Here is an 18,706-nt window from a genome sequence, read left to right as displayed (position 1 = left end):
CCTTATACCATGGTTTTTATGGCCAGATTCTTTCGCTATCGCTTGAAAATGGACGACGCTGTCCGACGAAAAGCTGCCCCGCTTTAGCATTCACATATCATTCCAGAAAACAAACAGTTTAAGAGTAGACAACATCATACACGGTAACTGTTCAATTCTGTGCCAGATTTTGTTCACCAACAGCGGCAGTCAGCTCCTAAAGAGAAGACTTACGCCATAGATTACACCTCAGACGTTGAACCTAGCATTTAGTTTTTATTAATTACAGCCCGGACATGTAGTTTCTTCTCCTTTTGCTCTCAGTATGGACCTTAATCAAGGACGAAGACCACGGGTACGAAAACGCTACAAAACAATAGGTCTTCACCGTCTATAAACGATGCCTATGCACGGCCTGTATGTGCGTTTTGAATCTGGTGCTTTTCTGGTGAATTTCGTTGCCATTCTCAACCTAACAACGACATACATCGACCAAAGTCAGAGTTGAGCTTATTTGAAGACCGTGAGCACCTAGGATAAACGTTCAATTTTCTCTGTAGTCTCCTTCATCGTTCACACCAATTTAATTCCTCAACTTTAAAAAGTTACATCTTTAAAGGCAAAGTCTTCACTTTTTTTTTCTGTTCGACTCAAATTTTCCTTTGCAAGCATGTAGACAACTGCATTTTCATTCGTTAGGTAATAAGTTTTTTTTACCCATTTCTCGTTACGGTCGATTGTTTCGCTTGGAAAAAAAGCGTTTAATAGAAAAAGTTAATCGCGAGTAGCCCTTGCGTTTTGCCCATTCATCGCGTCGATTCCTCTCAGGCTTCCCTCGAAATCCTTTCTACACTCCCCATGTTCCGAATCTGATAGTCTCGTAACAAAGACTGGCGCAAAATTTAACGTGGAAGGAAAATGAGTTTTCACCGGCTATCTTTGCTGTAAATTGTAAATTGGATGCACATATAGATTGTACATAAATGAAAAAAATCCTATTGCTATTTAAATGAGAGTAAAGAGGGCTTAAAAAGTGATAATCAAATTAAAAGTTCAAGTTCACAAGCAAATTTAATGGGAAAACTCTTCATTACTAAAGTAAACACTACAACGAACATTTAAATAGAATTTATTTATGTGATCATCATCTTAAGATAAACGATGTTGGCAATATCAATGAAGACAAACTAATGTCTTGTCAGAGTCTCAGACGATGGCCGGCAACGATGTCTTTTTGTTGTCTGCAGAGGGGAAAACGTTCAGAAGAATATTACTGAAAGCATGTCATCTTTGTTACTTAGTACAAACGCAGATTGTGAGTAACTATTAGGAAAGCGATGTTTTCGTGCGGTCAAGTTCAAAAAGGACAAAAGCCAAAATGAAAGACAAAAGTACTAATGACAAGTTAATCACAGTGTGCAGTGTGACATCTTCAAGGTGAGGGTTCTGCAAAATTACCGCCCATACAACATCTTCCGCCCGCCTCTGTGTGAATAAAGTAATCGTATTAACACAGATATCTTGAGATAAGCTTCGTGGAACTTCCCCGCTGGCATGAAATGTCAACAAATTAGAGGTTTCTGTTGATAACTCCGCCGAAAGTCACGCTTTGACAAACGTTTTATGAGCCCCAGTGCTGCGTGATGATATATCAACATCTTACCGAAAGAACAGCGACGTTAAGGGCCCGCCGTTCGTGGGTTTCTGTTATTTAAATAACATCCTTATTTTCTAGCAAAAAACAAATGTGAGAACATTCTCAGATATATTGTCAAACTTAAGGGAGAACGTCCCTCATTAAGTTATCAAGAAAAACCTTTCTTGAGGGCATAATGCGTAATATTTGTTACTTGGTTAAAGTAACAAGTGAAAAAAAGTGTTCGTAACTGAGATTATTTTTAAAATGAAAGCTTCATTTGAAAAAAAAAAAACAACAAAAACTTGACCATCAAGTAAACGATTTCTTCGTCTGCAGAGAATCGCCCTCAAGAATAAAGAAAAAAAAGTGAATGTATTTAAAAATTGTGCCTGCATTATAAGTGTTGGTATATTAAGTACAAACAGCACGAGTTGCAAAAGAAAAAATATATTAATCATACGAAAAATAATAGCTAATTCCACTGGAGTGGTTTGCGATTTTCTCCAACTTATTTCCTGATTTATATCCCTTGATAAGAATTGGAATTAATTTAATCAATTTCAATTTTTTCGTTTCCTTTCGTTGGTTTGCCACGGATGACAACTAAAAATGAAATAGAATTTAAGTTTCATTGAGTATTGTTTGACATAAATCAAAGCAAAATGAACAAGCCAATAAAAGAACGCCCAGGACACGCCACATTCTGGCTGTTTTGGCAGTTCTGCCAAAACACAGGAACCGAGAAAGTTTGGCAAAGATACCATTCATTTTTCTGCCTTTTCCTCTTCGTCAGCGATTTTTATCTTCTCGTGAGCGAATAAAACGTTTTGTGAGAATCATCACAGTTTGCGACAGTCATCCGAAATTAAAAAAAATCGTTCATAAAAAGCCACCCTTGACCTTAGAGAAAACCTTGTTTATATTAACAGGAAACTCCGCGTTGGCCAAGTTTCTTTTGTAAGGTATAATTAAAATAAAGTCCACATTTGCATCTCCGCTTATTAAATCCGAACACTCTCAGCTAAACTTATCGGCCCTTAGTCGTTTAGAGCGATATTAATCCGTATCGAACATGGATTTAATTCTTTCGCGAGAAAATAGATCGACTTGAATCCGTTTTAAAACCGGTGACACCCTCCCCTTGCCAATTTTTTAAAACTAGTGAATATGAGTATTTGTCGCACATGGAAATTAGAGCGGGTACGAAATGAATCATTGATAAGTTGTTGGTGAAGTTTACCTTACTTGCGTTCAAAACATTTTGTTTTGAACTAGCGGCAAGAGACAAGTGTTTCTTTGTCTGTCACGCAAAACGTGTTGCAATTTCAAGGGATCCTGTACTTTTGACACGCAAAAATTCCTAAAATATCAAGAGATTAACTACCAGACTTAAGTGGTCACTCTGAATAGAATCACACAAATTCATTTATCGTCATTGTTTTGAAGAACTCTGCTTTGCAATCACTTTAAATAAACGGTTTAAGGAGATAATTGTTTCATACACACTTTCCAGGGATTTAGAGGATCTTCTCTAAGTGGCAAAATGACCCCTGTTAAAAGAAGTCTTGACACCTTATTCGCTAATGATGATTTGCCATATTCACATACCCTCCCTCCGATCATAAAAACTGCTAGTTTTCGCAAGTTGAACAAATAAAGCTTCCAGGGGGTCGACGTGTGCTTGGGACTTGAAAATCGACATCACATCTTTTGACGCCTGACCTCAATTGCACTGAATCTTATGTGGTCGGTGAGGCTGAAATCTTGAACATTTAGCTTTGCAATAATTTTTTTTTTCTAGAATATACCTTTCAAGATGAGAATCAAGATGTTATTTTGTACCGCCAAAATGGTAAATACTGAATCATCTTTTGTTTTATGTGGCCGTGGTGAGAACACGTAAGACGAAAACTTTGAATGACGACAATAGAAGAAATTTGCGGCAATTATTAATTATTGCTGTATGCGAGATCAACTCAGGTCATCACGAGCTTCGTGGTTCTTCGGAAACGAATTTCGGATTAATTTATTTGCTCTTTGGTTATATACGCACTCTTTTTTTTCCTCCTTCTTTCGATAGCGTGTTAAAGAAACTTAAGAGTGATATCGTATTAATTAAGTGGTCCTCGAATCCATCACTATCACAGCTTAACTCCTCTATAAATAGGATAACAAATAGGAATGTTTGACGAGACAAGCGACTGTCAACATTACTTGGAATCGCCGCTAGGGTCGGTGTCAACAAAGACATCGAAAACAATAGCATCTCACTTACATAATGCAGCCGATTCGGACAGACTAACGATTCTCTTGAAATTTGTTTATCTTCGAACTGTCAACACGAAGCAAGTCAACTGAGACGGGTCAAAGAACGCCGCATTAACGAGCTGTGGTCAGCAAATGTCTGAAATGGCGGAAAGCTCTTAAATAAACTTAAGCTAAAGCTTTTTATCACTTCAGTTCAAGTGTGCGGTTAACCCGCGACATGGGAAACCGACCCATCTTCCACACTAGCCGCCGATAACATCACTTTTGGAGGAGGGGTTCGTTTCAGTTCTAATCGCAACCAACGAGGCGGATTGATTCTTGCAGTTTCTACATTCGAGAACAGTACTTACCTGAACAAACAAAATGATTGTAAAATTCGTACGTTCTAGTGTATTAATGTCACTTACGCCCGAGACACTCGCGTGTTCTACCGGGCGTGACACCGGCTGAGAACAAACAAAAAGGAATGGGCACAGGTTGATATTCCTTTTCCTGTTGTTTGTGACATGAAAAGAGAAGCCTATAACACCACCATTTATTTTATTAATAATAGCTTAGGTTGCCATAACATCCAATAAGGCATCAGATCGATGAATGCTCTGTAGGGGGGAATTTGGTTCGTTTAGTCGTCAAAATAGGCAATTAAAATTCTTTATTTCGAGGTGGCATGTGCTTCCCTCCCCTTAATCAAACCGTCCTTATAAGAATTGTAAATATTTGAAAATTACATGTCGGCACCTCGGGACAAATATTGACAATGCAAATTAATCCCATTTCTCCGAAGAGGGAAGCAAACAAAATCTCTAAAAGTGTTTGTGTGGGACGGCTTTCCGTCATTTTTACCGCAACCATTTCTCGCGTTTGAAGCGCGATTTTATTTCTTCATTTGTTTCTCTCGGGTTGCAAATAAGATTGTTCCAATAAGGCGACTGCTATTGAAACACTAACAATTGATTGGATTCGATAGGCCGAACAAATCGTAAAATATTTATCAACCCAAACACCCCGGGGGCGTTAACGCGATGATTGGATCACGAAATATCAACAACTTGCTAATGCCAATCAAAGACTGGTGTAGTTCAGTTACAATAGACCGAGACTCACGCTGGGTTCTGAACACAGGCAACTGCAGATGCTTGTGTGAACCGAGAGTCGACTTCAAAGGAAAGAATTAGACAGCAGTGTTTCAATCCCGCGCATCTTCAACAACATAACCGCGCTACATTGTACAAAGAAGCTAAGAGGACGGATTATTTGTGGACTTTTCGGTCCTGTCGTTCGACTTGCTCAGCACGACACAGATGCTTATTTAGTTCCACGGGAGGATGACAAAACTGAATTAAACAAAGAGCCAACCCGATTGATTCATTTGAGATTTCTGTCCGGTTTCTCACGCGATTGTATGGTAGAGAAAGCAGCTCGAGACACACAAGACATGAGTGCAGTTGAAGAGACATTCAACGTTCCTAATGGCTCGCACTTTCCTTTTACGCCTGCTCAAAGTGTGAGATCCTCAGCTCGTCCGTCGGCCCATGAGTTCCTATTCGCAGGACCCGACAGTTTTCCAAGTTCCAGCGTCGCAGCTGTTCGCCCACCTAACAGCGGTATAAATCTGGTCTCTGACACAACTGGCGCTAGAGCAGGGAGCAACCAGCGACAGCACAACATGTTCGCTGGCTCCGTAATTCATCAACTTCACCCGAGTCACTATAACAGCCTACAAGAGCCGCACCGCGACGGTACAAATGGCTCTCCTCACGGGTTTTATTCCGTCGCTCATGCTCATGACCCACCAGGCTCGCACTATCAACAAACCGGCGGGCCATTAGCAGGGCCATACAGATTCTCCAAAGGCATGGAATATTTTCCCAGAGACGACAAATTCGACGCGGCTCATCATTCACAGTTTGCCAGTCCCTTCGCCGCTCCGCGTTACGAGTTCATGCAACACCCAGGACTGGCCATGCCGAGTTACCTACGCCAACCTCTGAGTCATGTGGTGGTTTGTGAATGGATCGAACCGGGCAGCAAAGGAAAGCCTTGTGGGAGACAATTTTTTCGAATGCACGACGTTGTAGCTCATCTATCGGAGGATCACGTTGGAGGACCGGAAAGCAGCACACACGTGTGCTTTTGGAAGGATTGCCCACGCAACGGACTTCCCTTCAAAGCAAAGTATAAGCTTATCAATCATATTCGAGTTCACACCGGGGAAAAGCCTTTCTCGTGCCCTTTCCCAGGATGCGGAAAGCTCTTTGCCAGGTCTGAAAACCTTAAAATTCACAAGCGAACGCACACCGGCGAAAAACCATTTATGTGCGAATATCCCGGATGCGATCGACGCTTCGCAAACTCCAGCGACAGAAAGAAGCATTCGCATGTCCACACGTCTGACAAACCGTACATCTGCAAGATGGAGGGATGTAACAAGAGTTATACTCACCCAAGTTCACTTCGGAAACACATGAAGCTTCATTCCAAGCCTTCTGAGTCACTGGGTGCGCCTAGTCCTCAAGAAGAAAACGTATCACCAGCTCGGACTGCTTCACCAGCGTTTCACACCGCGTCAACGTATCCACCAATGTCAGAGTGGTTTAATCGATTACCATCGAGTCAGAATCACGAGCATTTTCACGTAGACACGGCTAGTAGTGGCATAGTTGCCGGTCAAACGCCTCTGGCGTCCTACTGACATCCTACTGAGGAAGTGAAAACTCCACTCTAAGAATTGGGGCCAGACAGAACAGCAAGCGTTTGCAACCGTCGAGGTGAATTCCACCCTGAAAATAGAGTGGTCTTGGTGCAGTACACATGAGAAAAGTTTTTCCCTTGGATGACTGGACAGCGTTCCATTGGCATTTCCACCTTTGAAAGGTGGGAACTTGTTAGAGATATTGTACACTGACAAAAGAACGCTTTGGAGGATTTATTTCCGTAATCACAGTTTTCAAAATTCTGATGCTTGTGGGCAAATCTTAAACAGTTGCATGGTCGACACCCTTGAAGTGTCTCATAGAACAGCAAGAAGAAGCAACAATTTTACAATTTGTTCAGCTTTCACATCCTTAGTTATCATTGCCTTTTGGCGAAAAAGAAAAGAAAAGAAAAGAAAACTCTGCTTCGGAGAAAGATTACGAAATCAAAGACTATTCGATTACTGCAATTCAAATCATCAAACTTTAAGTCCATTTTTTGCAAAGCCAAGAGCTAGAGGATTTGGCTAGATTAGCCATGCCAAGAATCATCGTCTTTTCGAGCAATATTTTGTAATGTATGTGAAAATGTTTTCTTCCCTGAGTGGGCACTGTAAATAACCTATTTAGGATTTCAATTCAACTGGGATATTAATTAAAGACTGTGAAAGGAGTGAATGGCTGAAATCAGTTGTACAGTGTTTATGTAGTTGTTTCAGATCCAGTTAGACTCGAGTTGAAACGTGTGCCCAATGTTTCCACCTTTCCGTAAAATTCCCTACATCATTTTCACTGACTCTACGGCCTTTATTTTTAAAAAGACAAATCACCTAGTTTACCCTTTTTCAGCAATGTCGTACTACTGTTCAATTCAAACTCACACTTGTACTTCCCGAAGAGTTTATGAAAACAAGTTTGTCTTGTTACGATGCAACCTTCTTGTTTCTAAAGAATTGTCGCTTTTAGAAGCCAAACCTACTAAATCCCGCTAACATTGGTAAACTGGAAATAAAAAAAATAGTTCCTACGCAACAACGGGTACATACAAAAATTCCAAAATATAGCAATTTTACATGCACATACAAAAACAGAAAGTGAACGTCTCTCTTTTTGTATTTATCTTAGTAATTAAATTCTTGGAAGATGACTGATTAAGTAAAAGAAAGAGGACGGATACAGAAAGACATTCCACCGTCGGAAAAAAAAAGAAATACAATTTTGGTGTTGTATGCTTGGTGGTAGCTACCCAAGCACAGTTCCTGCTATTTACAACAAGCGAAAAAAGTATCTACACGAGGAGCAGCATCTTTCGTTCATGTCAAGCGGCATATATAATTAATCAATCTTTGTTACTTAAAAGAACCACAGCGGTCCCATCCTGTTCAAAAATTGAGGTTGAAACGTTCTTGATTAGACTATTTGTTTAGTTGTTGAAGACATCAAAATAAAACTAACAAAACAACTTCGTTTCTTTCAACCAATTACCTGTGAGTGGTTGTATCACACGGTTTCTGGCTGGGCTGTTTGTATCCGTTCAAAAGCCGGCATCTACAAAGGTTTTCTTTGAAGTGTTTTTAATCTTTGTGAATGTGTGCCAAAGGCTGTTTCGAGAATCAACTTGGTGAGTTTGTCAGAATACGGAGCCAGTATAAGTAGCTCAGCAACTAGGGCAACACGTCTTCCAAAAGAAGGAGCGACATCAACAAAATTAAAATCAATGGCTTTTAAAGTAAGTTCTCAAAGAAGACAAAATTCGGAAAACAAAGAGCTTTCGTATAGTGTCTTATTAAGTAGTCATGCCGCTTAGAGAAATTCACTGAAGCGTAGGGCCGGTTTGTCAAACCAATGCACCACAAACTCCACACAAAAAATTCGCATACAACCACCATGAAATAAAGCATACAGGTTAAATAATCTGAGATTTTGAAGTCAGCTACATGTATTTAAGCTAGAAACTAAAGAGTGCCCGAAGCGTACGAAGACTTTAGGCAAACACAATGCTTTGTAAAAAGAAAGAAGCATTTCCTAGTCTCGATTTGGCTGCGATTGTCTTGATTGCTTGTGTTTTCATTTCAACCAGATCTGCTGAACATCAATGTCGCGAGATACTACCTCGTTTTCCGAGGAAAATGATTTATTTTTAGATTTTATGATCCTTATGACTAGTGGGTGAACATGGCGTGACGTGGTTACTGCCGGGCGTCTCTGTTGGTTTTCCACTTGCCATCGAGCGTCAAGCTGAGATCTTGTAGTTATAAAGAGTAAATCTAATGGTTTGATTTCCGACCTAGGCATAACTATACGAATGCTTGTTGCAGGGCTTCGGAAGTAACGACGTTGCCGCAGAGATGGCAGGATTTTCCGTTTTCTTGCCTTGTGCGGGGTCGTAAAGAATGGTGTTCGTGTACACGATTGGCTATGCGGGGTCTTTGAGCTGGTGACAATCGAAGAACGGTTCTTGCATGTGGCTTAGGAATGAGACCAAAGCCATCGTGGAAGAGTTCTAACAAGAAATGAAAGGTGGTTTTGATTATCAAGAGATGTTCAAGGTAAATTCTACTCTCATTGTCAAAACTTTGCATTGTTGGGCGTATTGCACGCTCAGTTTAAATTGAGTTTCAAAAGCGATTACTCAACGAAATTCTGCTCAAAATGAAAAGCAGACAGTCACTTTTCATCTTTTCGTAAAGGCATATATATAACTGCCGGTTATCATTGGACAAGAGAAAAACATCTGAAATATATTCAGTAGCTCTTATTCTTCAGAGCTGGTTTCACCTCGTTCATGGGAAACTTGTTACTATCATCTGGTTTCAATATGGCTAAGAACTACGAAAACCCTAGACCTGTATGTCTCCCAAGAAGTCAGAAAAAACCTTGAGACACCGGAAGAGCGCCCTTTGACCAGTATTAAATGTTGCAAAGCTGGTAAACTCAAAGCAGAACTCCTTCACTTTCAGCTGGTATGAATATAGGATTTGGCAAATGATTAAAAGACTCTTGCAGTCCCACGTTGTTACCAGATATTATTTCCTACTATATCTCGTTCTTTCATTCATTTCCGAAAGGATAGAACAGATGAGAAATATTCGCAATGATTTTCCGTAGTAGACGGAAAGGGAAAAAACTGGGGGAGAAATATTAGACGCTATATGAAACGCTTTGGAATCATTAATGACACGTGTTTGATGCTGCAGTCAGGTCATAAATAAACAGGTTGAATTGTCACTCTCGTTCCATGCACGAAAACCTCCGTTTGAATGGTAAATTAAAAAGCAAAAGAAAACCTCTCAAGTTCAGATTATTTGCAGATAATTATAGGTTCCATTAATAGCTTTCTTTGCGCACTCAGATGAACAAAAGCTCTTCAAAGCTATCCATTTTTCATTATTGGACAAGTTGATTGATAAGAGCATTGATGACCACTCAAGCAGTTTCAAATCACTTTCACGTCTTTGATGATTACATTGAGAGCACTTGTAAACGTTTTATTGATAGAAAACACTGCCTTTTGCGTTTTAACTATCGCTTTAACTGCAGTGCGAACTCGGTGTGGTAAAATTCATACATGAACCGGAAAGGGTTGTCATACCGCGATGACAGACAGAATAAGAAGGCCAAAAGCTATTTTCAAGCGAAAGGCAACACGTGTGTGGCATTATAGTGTTTGATCGGCTTTTGCTTTCGACTTAAACAAAAGAATGTTCCATAAAGTCGTCGCAAAGCAAACTCGATACATTTCTAGTTATCACGAGACAATACGTCCCAAATTACAACGAAAATGAAGCAATCGATACTCCTAGAAAGGATGGGTATTTTATGACCTGTAGCCAAAATACTGTTGGTATCCACTGAGACACCCATAATCTTACGAAAGAAACTTAAATACAGGTTGCCCTCGAGCAGACAACAAAGATATAGTTTTAGTCATGGCAATTCGATGCTAAAGAACTGAAGTATTTGCTTACAGAATGGCCACCGGAAAACTGATCGACTCTCAAATTAGAAATTGAAGTGTAACATATGTTAATGAGCCTATTACTTTATTCTATAAGTAAACAATGCTCTGTTATAAACGATTGCTGAATTCAATATACTTTTGAGTGCAAGAGTGGATACAGAATTTTACGTACAGTTAAGCTACTGATTTGCCATTACCCGTTTTCCTCTCGCAGCAAATGAACACTATATTCTACTAAAAACCCAAGACTTGAACCATAAATTAGCTAACGGCGTTCTTTTGTTGGAGTGGGTAAAATTTAGCATCCGAGGGTTATCAATCAAATGCAAACCAAAGATAAATATTCTATAGCATCGGCTACTTCAAATACTTTATCATAAAAAAAAATACGTGTTATAGTATTGTTAATCTGAGAGATAAATGGACGAATTCAATTAGATAATTCAATTCTGGTACAGTTTGTTCACTTAGATAATAACAAAACAGAAGCATTTGATATTGCACACTTCACGAAAAGGCTAAAACGACAACTGAAAACGCCAACTTTGCATGGAACGCATGACATAATTATATCACACTATTTTCCCTAGAAACATTTGATAAGTACGAATTAGTTACGACGTATCTCTGACTTCTTTTTTAATATGAAATATCAGTGCATGAATTAAGGTTAAAAAAAAAAACGATATTGATTTTGGACATCATCTAAGGCTACCAATTCAACTCTGCAAACTTAAATGTGTGTAATTATAAAATAATGTATGAAGTATAAATCAAAACACCTCGAGAGTCGTAATATTTGAATTTTTTTTAGATGTAACTTATTTGCAAAGATTAAAGAGATAGTAATTTTGACAGGTTGTAGCTTGCCTCAATAGTTGTTTTTTCTCCAAAAGCGAGGTACCCTGGGGAGATCGCAACTGGTCGTCTCACCATACAGTAAAACCTTTTGTCGTCTGATCACGGAATGCTTTAGACAGTTTCTAAATCAAGGACTGCAAATCATGCAACATAACTAAATTTCATTTAAGGTGGACTACAGAGCTGTGTTTAAGAAATTAATTGCTTTAGCCTGTTTTCGATGGGTATTTGTGAAACGCAAAGCAGCTATATTGACCTGAAGAAGGACGATTGATCCTTTCACTATTTTAGTCGTGTCAGAAAACGTAAATAAAGTTAGCGGAAAAAGGTACCCATACTGACTAGAAGTCTTTCGCCCATGACAAACTCACATGCTTTAGGAAAAGGCTGGATGCCATACAAATCAGGCGTTTCCGGTTTCACTGTATCAAAAATAGTTATCGCTGTTTCAAATTAATAAGCATTCAACTTCAATTGAAATCCTGAAGTACATATGTGTTCCCTGAAGCAGATCTACCTCGAACGATTTTAACTCGCCATGTTAAAGATGTTGGGATTAGGGTGGCAAAATTTGGAGAAACATGTAGCTGAGTAAATTGAACAAAAACCATGAAATCCCATGCAATGAGTTACTTTAACAGAAAAGAAGTGGCTGAAACTATGTTCATCTCGCTATTTCTTTCTTTCTTTTTTTGTTACAATTAAAGGGCTCGCGGTCAAATCAATGAAAGACAACACTACATTAAGTAAGCTGGAAAGCTGCAAATCCTGAATTTGTTCCCGTGCAGAAGAAATCAAAGGCCGTATATTTCTATCAATAAATGCATTTGATTCTCTCAGCCCTTCCATAAACGAAACTCAGTTGACGCTTTTCCGCAATCGGTAAACAAGAATTCTTTCATATTTCAAATCAGCAATGATGTCTACATGTAAATTCACACACAGCAAGTGGTCGGTCAAGTTCGGCCATATTGAAATCAGTCTCCTTCTTCAAAGTTCTTTTTCAAAGACGAATTTATCTTCAAAAGTCAAAACAAGCCCAAATATTCAATTACTAATGCTGCAGCTTTATAAAGCCTTAGGAGAAAAACTTCAAACTTGAGCAGAAAGCTAGGACATCTTGTTTAGTGGACACAAATATAAAACCAAGGTGCTTGTACATATGATGTCTCCAAAGAATCGACATTTCAACCTGACTGTTATTGCCAGCAATGCACGATGTTTTGTGAATAAGCGGGCAAAAAATTGACTTAAAATGTGATTTAAAAGCAAGAACGTTCGTGGAGACCAAAGCACGTGAAAAAGACAGTCCCAAAAGTATTTTAGAAAATAGTTCTTCCACCCTTGATGGCTATTTAAACGAAGAATTTTATTATGTGGGTGATAAAGAGAAAATGTTGAAATAATTCTTGGCGGACGTACTTAATTCAAGCCACGATACTTGCTCATTCCATTGGCGCTCACAAGAGCTTGTCAATACACATATGCCTTATTTTAATTTGCAGAGCGTCAAGATTTAAAACTGAGGAAAAGAACCATATTTGTGGTGCGTCGTACAATTTTAGTTTATGTCCTAATGTCAAATTACTAACCCCCAGCAATTACCTGCGGTTCATTTATGAATGTTATTCATTGGGTTTTTTCTTTTAATTTTGTTTCCACGCAAAAATCCTCTAGTGTTTCAAGCCGTATGAAAATTACAGTACATACACGACTTCAGTTTGCATTTCGTTGATGGTGACTTCTGTGGAACATGATGCCATCGAAATAAAACCCACACCTCACACATTTCCGGATTTCATTCTGTTTTAAAAAGGTGATTGTGCCTTAAATACCGATGAATTATAGTACAGGTACGGAAGTTTAAAATAAAAGTTACCGTGGAGTGGACGTTCATGTACACACTACGCTTAAAAGAAATTGTACAAGCTACACATTGGCCATCCATAGGCTATTTAAAATGAACCTGGGAGCTTGTTGCAAATGTGTGTAGCTCACAAAGTGTTTTCTTTGACTAAAGTAAAGCTTATTTTGTCTTTCAGATGGACAGAACGTGAAGGCTCTACTATCAACGGAAAACATCCAGTGAAACCGTCCTATTGTGTATATCACAAGATGGGAAATACTTCACTGGATATATTTGGGTTGAACTTGGTCGACCCATGAACAAGCACTTTTATTCTATGTCGTTTTGAACATCAAAACATGTTCCTTAAAATTTAGCCCTATTCCTGAGTAGTAACGTACAGTACACATGTAAAAACTAGGCTCTAGCGTTTTGCCATCACATACGAAGCTGGTGTTGGGAATAGCGGACGATATGTGTATTTGAGCTGGGAAATACTTCACTGGATATATTTGGGTTGAACTTGGTCGACCCATGAACAAGCACTTTTATTCTATGTCGTTTTGAACATCAAAACATGTTCCTTAAAATTTAGCCCTATTCCTGAGTAGTAACGTACAGTACACATATAAAAACTACGCTCTAGCGTTTTGCCATCACTTACGAAGCTGGTGTTGGGAACAGAGGACGATATGTGTATTTGAGCTAAAGGTATTTATCTCCTGGATGAAGAATGACATTTGATTTGAGATTCGAGAGTGGTTAGAACGATTCGACAAAGGATCAACATTTTCCTCATGGTCATTGCAAAACATGGTTAGATGCTCGACTCCAAAAATCTCACCGCTTGACCAGCTTCTCTTGTAGTAGCGATATAACCATCACAAGTTTCAATACATGAAACGCATGCACTTCTCATCCTCGAAAAAAAGTCTGATATTTTCTGTTATGCAGTGTTTACAGACAGCGACTCTTCTGAGCCCAAGACCGAGATTCACACTGTTTTCTAGCTGCTATTGAAAGCAAGGGTTTGCATCTTCAATGCTTTTATTTTGAATTAAATGCAACTACCTATTTGCGTTGAATTACTACAATGTCCGAATTGTCCGCTTGGCTACTATACATGACGCAACTACCGTGACACTTCACAATTTGAAAAACCAGGAGAAATGTCTTTTTCTATCGCCCCTTGTAAATTTCCTTTTGAAGCATTTAGTGGTTTCCATCATTAAATGAATATTTGGGTGGGGGTTGTGTAAAACATTTTTCAGGAACAACTGTTTTACAGCTAAACTGCAACACCTGTCGTTTTGGATAGCTATAGCTTTTGGCATTTACACGATTTCAAGAAAAAAAAAATTGACTGATAGCACCCATTTAGGTGATAAGTGCGTCTAAGATTAATGACTCAATGTTTTTCTTTGCTGCCAAAATGTTCTTTTCTCTCTGGCAGCCACAGGCTGTACACATGTACAGCAAAAATATACAGTTGGAATAAAGACTTCTTTTCTCTAGTTGTCAATTATAATCTTTCGTGAAATGTATCCTGAAAGCACTTATTACACGGAAGAATGACAGGACCATTTGTCACTGGTTTCAGCTTATTCCACTTAAATACCTGCAGTAGCAATATGCAACTAAAAGAGGGAGGAGTTTAAAAATAAGACTAGTAAAAATAGTGTACGTTGCTGAGAAAAATGAATCCGTTCGGATATTTTTAGATGTTACATTGAGGTATGGAACTGTTGAATTTACCGAATATCTTTATTGAAAGAAACAGGCTATACACCCACCCGACAACGTGTGATTCATCTTTACCGGAAAATTGCCATTTTTCAAAGTGACGGATATTCATTAGCGAATACCGATTTCGGCCCCAAGAAACTGTTGCGAAGTTAAAGAACATAAAATGGACAAAGGAGCAATATGGCCTTTTTTTTCAATGAAACCAGAGTAAAGAGAACTGAAAAGGATCAGAAGACGCCTACACTGCGATGCAAATTTTCTTCGTTTCATACACTGAAATGACATCGTTCGGCCCAGAAAAAAGAGCTGACATGCACTTGCAGCCAGAAGTAGTAAGTTTCTAAACTAAAATGATAAATTGAAAATGAGAAAGCATGTTATCTCAGTGGCGATGAGACGATGAAATTATTTCATAAGCGAGTTAGAGATCCTATGATTTTGCACCTGTTCCAAGAATCTGCTCTCGAAAATCTCAAACAAAAAAAGGAAATCCTACTCAATTTTTTTAAAAAAGCAAATATTCATTCCAACGTCTTAAACCGCCTTTGCAATGAATAAAAAAACCTGTTTCTCTGGAATCACATTTTGGGCAAGATGCCATATGTATACATATACTTTCTCTTGTGATATCTGCTAAAATAATTCCTCTTAGAACACACCTCGGAAAACAGAAAGTCTCAGCTCCTTGCGTGGTCGTAAATTTGGATACGTAATAAAATGTCTGAGCTCTAAAGCAAGGATTTTTACATAACAAGGCTTACCTCACGCTCTTCAAAAGTCAACCTACTACTAGTTATACATCTCTTCCACAAAGCTGGAATATTTCTTAGTGTATCATCAACGGAATGAAAAAACACGTTGAGAGTTACCAGCAACTAGTGAAAGCGTCTAACAAATCAACTCTTTTATTTTTCGTTCAGTTACTGTGGGAGGGAAGGCCTCCAGCACTGCGTCAACGCATGTGAATCTTGCCTCATACGGAGATTTCAAACACTGCGGTACCTGCCAGTTACCATCCTCGATGCGGGCAGAAATTATCGATGAACACATTTAATGTTGTATGTTCCCGTAGACTCATATCATTGATCAGTACGTTATTTATTTCTTATAGGCTAAAACACAAAATTGTTGAGACCTGAGAACTTTATCGGATGAAACGGGTCTGGTGACTTGGGATGAGTGGGTCGCAAGAACTGAAAAAGAGTACATGGAAGACACAGGAATCTAAAAATAAAGGCAAAATAACCTACAGTGTTTGTTGTTTTGACGCTAAACATGGATTTTTGTTCCAAAACTATATTTGGACTACGGACCAACAAGAGCACAATTTATCATTCTAGCTTGTTCCTCACTTTGTTAATTGATGCTCTGAAACAAAACCGCAGTTCTGTAGCTGCGAAGCGACGGACGGGACTTCTTTTGCTTCAACGAGAAAACTTCACTGCGATATTGACAGAGCATTTAAAATTCTTTCAGTACGCGGACTGTGCAAAATAAGAATGCCGAGTCATGGTGCTTTTCCTTCGATTCAAAAGGTGTTTGAATCTGCCCTTTTCAAATAAGTACCGAGCGCAGGAATGAAACAGGTATTTTCCGATTAAAGCCTTTGATCCATCTGTTCAATAACAATAATGATTTTTAAAAGCGTAGAAGATATATCTAAAAACCTACGGCGTCTGAGGAAATTACGAACCGATAACATTTTTCGTACAACTCCCCCGATGAAATGATTTCCAAAACAACAGTACGTAGAAAAATCGTCTTCCAAGAAGACAAGACTGAAGAAGAAATTCTCTATTGGCGTGATTACTTAAACTTAAAACAGCTTCTTCGTTTTAAATTTCAAGCAAGACGACGAAAAAAAAAAAAAAGACAAAGGAAAAAATCTTATAACTCGCTTAACAAGATTATAGACTTAAAAGCATTTGTTTATGAACTGAGGAAACTGGTTTATCTTAAGACAACTTGAAAGTACCTTGAGAGACAAACGAAGTAACTGTTCTTTTGACAACAGAGACTGAAATTGCACGGTATTTCTTAACTACAAGAACGAGAATCTAGTTTTAGATCCCTTTCGTGAATTGCTTTAAATTTCAGGTTCAAGCAAAAAACTACGTGGTCTTTTAGCGCTGATTACAACAAAGGGCACCCCCAGCTCCAAGCCGGAAGAGATTAATCTTTAAACCTCCGCGAAGCTTTTGAATTGTTAACAATTACCACATGGAACAGAGCACAGCTGGCGAGGAGTAAAGGCTGAAAATAAGAACTATAGGAGATTAAAATTGATAATGAGAACGAAACCCTCATGATCTCGATTTTTTAAATGATTTTCAATAAAAGTGGGTACGAGGGTACATTAATTTTTGAAAAAAAATAATAGAATGATAGAATCCTAATATCCTCGTCGAATTCTTGCATTAACCTATAAATTTTACTATTATGACAAAATGCAACAAAGTTTCCAGAGAAATGCTTTTCATCAATTTCTTGTAGTTTTACTTTAAAATTTATGACGTTGCTCGGCTGAGAAAGACAATGCATCATGAAAGAACATTTTGAACTTAAACCCCCCAAAACGCCAACCAGTCTATAAGGAAACGGTTAACGATTCAACAAAGAAATAAAGTCAAGACCATCACCATCAGAATTAATTGCTATGAAAACCAAAAATAAAGGAAAATCCTCGAACATATCATTTATAAAAAACCCCTTCGTTTTTGATGTTATACCATAAAAAAAAAGTATTTATTCATTGCCAAAAATGAGCGTCATAGCATCAAAGCACATTAGATAGATGCGCAGAGGATAAACACTATCAAACAGTGTAACAGAACATGCGCAGTGGCTTACCAACGAGTAACAGCATAACAATAACTCACTCAGTAGATCAGCATTCTCAAGAAACACATTCATATAGACGTAATATCAAACATTCTAAACAAGTACATGCGCAGTGGCTTACAACACACAGTCATAAAGGCATTTAAAACAACAAGTACATGCGCAATGGCTTATAAAAGGGAGCTTAAGCACGCACTTTGAGCCTCGGACGGCAACCAGAAGTGAGTTGTTTTCCCTTTTAAATTTGTCTTCACACAATCACATTTACACTGCTCAGTATCTTATCTCCATTAGAGATGATTAGTAGAAAAATGTGGGCGACACCACCGTCCTGGCACGCGAAATGTTCTAACCTTAACGCGCGTGCTTTAAGCTCCCTGTTCAACAAAAGAGGCACTCGAACGCAGTGCCTCAACATCAGCATAAAATGCAACAAATACATGCGCAGTGGCTAAACAACATCAAACAGTGCAACAAATGATAAGCAGTGAAACGAATACGTGCAGCGACGACACATCAAGGCTCAGCTCCCATGAACCTCCTACAGGTCAGTGTTAGCATCCGAACTCAAAGGTCGACTCGTGGGCAAGGTAAATATTATCATACACTGTAAAAAGAGTTAAACAAACGAACCCGCAGTGACTTAACACATGTAAGAGTACAAAATGGTAAAGCCAAGTGGCTTAACATCGGCATAAACTGCAACAAATACACGCGCAATGACGTTGGGTGCAGGGCTGGCACAGAGTTGAGATCGCTGGCCTCCCATCAATGAAGCGCGGGTTCGATTCCCAGACTTGGCGTCGTATGTGGGTTGAGTTTTTTTTTCCGGGTACTCGGGTTTGTACGCAGAACTCAATGTGTCTAGGGCC

The 18,706-nt window shown here is 38.8% G+C and overlaps 2 protein-coding genes and 1 long non-coding RNA gene across 15 annotated transcripts in view; 2 read left to right on the top strand and 1 right to left on the bottom strand.

Moving 5' to 3' along the window:
- Positions 1-18,706, bottom strand: part of LOC137971319 (transcription factor Jun-like) — a 112,499-nt gene that overhangs the window by 18,778 nt on the left and 75,015 nt on the right. Inside the window, exon 1 of one of the 13 annotated variants that reach the window (XR_011116985.1) lies at positions 15,755-16,705. The exons of 11 other annotated variants lie outside the window; for them this stretch is intronic. The gene's annotated coding sequence lies outside the window, so the exon portion shown is untranslated. Of the gene's footprint in view, positions 1-7,418; positions 7,555-15,754; positions 16,706-18,706 lie in introns of those variants that run through there. One more of the 13 variants, XR_011116991.1, reaches the window with a different exon arrangement.
- LOC137969820 (zinc finger protein ZIC 4-like) lies at positions 4,975-7,252 on the top strand. Its single transcript, XM_068816192.1, has one exon. It carries the CDS (start codon positions 5,289-5,291, stop codon positions 6,576-6,578), a length of 1,290 nt encoding a protein of 429 aa, XP_068672293.1. The 5' UTR covers positions 4,975-5,288; the 3' UTR covers positions 6,579-7,252.
- On the top strand, positions 8,154-15,003 carry LOC137971321 (uncharacterized). The gene is made up of 3 exons (XR_011116992.1): positions 8,154-8,308; positions 8,898-9,128; positions 13,444-15,003. It is a non-coding gene; the product is annotated as an uncharacterized lncRNA (long non-coding RNA).

The sequence above is a fragment of the Montipora foliosa genome, chromosome 9, assembly GCF_036669935.1.
Source record: "Montipora foliosa isolate CH-2021 chromosome 9, ASM3666993v2, whole genome shotgun sequence".
NCBI lineage: Eukaryota > Metazoa > Cnidaria > Anthozoa > Scleractinia > Acroporidae > Montipora > Montipora foliosa.
This window is presented reverse-complemented; position numbering and strand designations above follow the sequence as displayed.